This window comes from Anarhichas minor, unplaced genomic scaffold (genome assembly GCF_050575085.1).
Source record: "Anarhichas minor isolate MPS153535 unplaced genomic scaffold, ASM5057508v1 ptg000067l, whole genome shotgun sequence".
NCBI lineage: Eukaryota > Metazoa > Chordata > Actinopteri > Perciformes > Anarhichadidae > Anarhichas > Anarhichas minor.
Window position 1 is genome coordinate 3,052,501 of NW_027466513.1, and position 3,808 is coordinate 3,056,308.

Consider the following 3,808-nt stretch of genomic DNA (forward strand, 5'->3'; position numbering starts at 1 on the left):
ACTGGAGGACGAAATGGCCGTACAACTTCCAGTTCCCCGTTTTTTTGTCGTTTTCCTCGTCCTCTTTTAGGTCACTGAGGTGAAGTGACCACAAAATGGACTCAAAGCGGTCCCGTGTCATGTGGTCACATCACCTCAGTGACCCATAAGAGGACGAGGAAAACGACAAAAAAAGGAACACTGCCGAGTACGACCGACTGATGCTGGAGTTTGCTGAAGGCTCAGCAGACCCCACCCAGACAAAGGCCTTCAGCCACAAGACCTAAATGATGTAAATAGTTTGTTGGTTTTACCTTTTTGTTTTTACAGTTTGTATTGTTACAAATGTTTACAGTTTGCTCAAATTAAATCTCTTCCATTTGGATGAAACATTCAGTTGGTTTGTGTGGTTGTTTTTTGAATGGGGAAAATATGTATTTGGATGTATTGAACACCATTAGTAATATACAAGTGAAATATATATAGTTTGGTCCATGACAAAATTCAAATGGCACACATGATGCCCATCCTCGCCTGACCTCTCTGGACTAAAACCGCTCTAATTTTTTAATTCTTCCGCTTCTAAACTTTTTAATTTGTGCTGTGCCATCTCTATTTACTCTTAACCAGTAAAATATATATATATATATATATATATATATATATATATATATACATACACACATTTGAACTGAAATCTCACAAGTGTTACCTTTATTATAACACCAAAATTATTCAAATAGACCTTGTGGTTGCAGAGAGATACTCTTTTTAGTATGTGTATGCAAAGGTCTCGTGAGCAAATGCATTTCTTCTTGTGATTAACGATGTAGAAAACTATTGTTGGGATGATTGTTGGCTTTAAAATGTACTTTGTTTGTTCTGTCACAGGGTGGACGAGGAGGCCGCGGAGGAAAACAACTGATGGACAGGTGTGTGTGTGTGTGTGTGTATATTCTCTCTGTAGCTCTGCTGAATTGTATGGGAGCAGCATTTCTTTACAGTTTTCACCACTTGATCTCTGCTCTTCAGTGAATGTGTGTCCTTGTCCTAGTTCGGTTTGTGAGAATGATTGTTGAGCCAAAGCGGTAAATGTGCTTCTTCTTTTGTAATGTGGCCGTCACTCCACCTTCTTGTGAAACAGAAAAAAATCATTTGAGATTTATACATTTCTCTACTATTCTCTAATTTCTGGCAGTTTAAAGAAACAGAATAAAACGGAATCAGAACCGTTTATTGCCAACGAAGTTTGCACCTACAAGGAATTTGTTATGGCGGGTGGTGCATAACAATAACATTAAACAACAATGCAAGAAATAGAAACATATTAAAATTTACTATAGAATATAAAATAAAGTGCACAACAAACAGATAACAGGACTGTAAACAAGTGAAATGTTAAAAGTGTTGAGTGTGTTTGAATAGAGAAACATAGGGATGTGCAGGGGAGTGACCAGTAGGAAATTGTCCTGGGGATGACAGAGTCAGTGGGGGTCCCGGGCTTTGTTAAGAAACTGTTCGTGTGGCGTGAGGTCTTGGTCCTGATGGACCGCAGCCTCCCGCCAGATGGAAGGGGCACGAACAGTTCATGTCCAGGGTGAGAGGGGTCGCCTACAATCTTTCTTGCTCGCTTCAGGGTCCTTGAGGCTGACCTCATCCCCACCAGAGATGAGTCCAATGAGGGTGGTGTCATCCGCAAACTCCAGGAGCTTGACGGACTGGTGACTGGAGGTGCAGCTGTTGGTGTACAGGGAGAAGAGCAGAGGGGAAAGAACGCAGCCTTGGGGGAGGGGACCGGTGCCGATGGTCCGAGAGGCTGAGACGTGCTTTCCCAGCTTCACGTGCTGCGTGCTTGAAGCAGGCCGATACGTGGCATGTCTCCAGGGAGGTGTTGAAGATGTCTGTGAACACTGGAGACAGCTGATCAGCACAATGCTTCAGGGTGGAGGGGGAGACAGAGTCTGGGCCGGCTGCTTTGCGGGGGTTCTGTTTTTTAAAAAGCCTGTTGATGTCTCTCTCCAGAATAGAGAGAGTCGTCTATCTCTTAGCCCACATACAACTTAATGCTCAGCTTCCACGTGCAGCTATCTCAGCTAGCGTGTTGTCTCCTAAAGAATAGCAATCTGTCAAACACATTGTGTTTCCAGCAGCAGGTAATGATCGATTGGTACCTTTTAAGAAACAAAAGTTTTCCCAACATTGGTGACATATTTCTTAAGATATGTCAAGATGTTGTTGTTTCTACTTTTACTTTTCAGTTTCACATCTGGCCTTAGGGGGCGCAGTAGAGAAGACGTTTAAACGACCTGTCGAGTTCAACGGTACAGGTGGCCTCCGTTGTCTCCCAAAGGTTTGAATTCTGAGTGAGTGGGACTCATAATACGTAGGGACTCATTAGTTAATGTAGTACTAGATGATGATGTCGGCACTCCACTTTCTGACAAAACAGCTGGAATAACTTCCTAACCTGAGCTTTCAGACGGTGTGGTTTTCCTCTAGGCCCTGGGTTGCTTCATGCGCTTCATGAATTCTGAATTTGAGGGTTGTTTCATAATGATGTGAAAAACCGAAACTGTCCCCAGGTTTCCATCCCTCAGTGAGTGATATTAACCGTCGTCGTCGGCTTTAAATAAAACTCAAAAGTAATGTCGGTGTTTGTTCTCGTGCCCGCAGACAGACCGTCGGGGCCAAGAGCAGAGTGTACGACAACAAAGGCCGGCTGCTCTCCAACAACAAGGACATGTGTGACTGTCTGGACGTGGACTGCATGGGCTGCTTCTACCCTTGCCCCGACTGCGGCTCGCGCAAGTGCGGGGTGGAGTGCCGCTGCGACAGGAAGTGGCTCTACGAGCAGGTGGAGGTGGAGGGCGGAGAGATCATCCGGAACAAGTTTGCTGTTCAGTAAGCTTCATTCAAAAGAATGTCCCACGATGGTCACTGCTATTTATCAGGATTTACAAAGACAGACACGGCCTGTGGTAGAAAGCTATTCTGCTGAATGTTGGATGTGCTCTTGTGAATATTTTGGTTTCCTGTTAAAGTTTTTTTTTTTGATATATATTTTTTTCTCCAGTTAAAAAAATGTTTCGTGTCTTAAGTTTAGTGTCTTATGTTTAGTGTCTGCATTAAACATCTGCGGAGGAGGTTGTTTTTGTTCATATTCAATAAAACTGAAAAATGTATCGAATCCTTGATGTGCTGGTCCGTCCATTACCGCAGCTGACCATAGGGGGCGCAGTAGGGAGCCCATTACGTAGAGAGATACTTTATTATTTTCAGATTATTCCATAAGCAGGGAATCGGTAGTTAATGTACAACTAGATGAGGAAGGAACAAAATAGCTCGAATACATTGAACATCTGATTACATCAATTCTGTAGGATTTTATTTTGAAGGCTATGGTTTCCCATTAGGCCCATGGTTGGTTAACGAGATTAATTCAATCTAAATGTAGTTCTGAGCAGAGTATCATAACAATGTGGAGGAAAAAAACTGTCCCCGGGTTTTCAACCCTTTCCCCAAATCCCCATTCTTGCTATATCTCCAAACCTCTTCGGGGTCTGAAAGAAAGAAAAACGCTTAAAGATAACTACAGAAGAAGCCATAGTTGTTTTTTGTAATGGTTTTGGCACTTAAAAAGAATAAAAGCTCAGCAAGATCTGAGGGTTGAAGGCTAAGCACGACCAGTTCCAACTTCAGGAGCTGCTGAGTTAAATCAACAGAATGAATCGGAGGAATTAAAGTGTCCTTTAGTGAGGTGTTGGGTCGTACAGACGGTGGTGTCGGGGAAGGTAATCCCTCCTAACTGACAGCAACACCCTTCATTCCA

General features: G+C 43.1%; 1 protein-coding gene across 4 annotated transcripts in view; it reads left to right on the forward strand.

Annotated features, from left to right (window-relative positions):
- arl14ep (ADP-ribosylation factor-like 14 effector protein) overlaps positions 1–3,166 on the forward strand; it is a 7,410-nt gene extending 4,244 nt beyond the window's left edge. Inside the window, exons 7-9 of one of the 4 annotated variants that reach the window (XR_012947688.1) lie at positions 1–271; positions 871–911; positions 1,616–1,713. The exon at positions 1–271 is cut by the window's left edge and continues 155 nt beyond it. Coding sequence is in view for 1 of the 4 variants with exons in the window: in XM_076078602.1 (XP_075934717.1) it covers positions 871–911; positions 2,653–2,884 (273 nt within the window). In the remaining 3 variants the exon portion in view is untranslated. Of the gene's footprint in view, positions 376–870; positions 912–1,615; positions 1,714–2,652 lie in introns of those variants that run through there. The other 3 variants (XR_012947689.1, XM_076078602.1, XM_076078601.1) reach the window with 3 other exon arrangements.
- Positions 3,167–3,808: the final 642 nt, after the last annotated feature.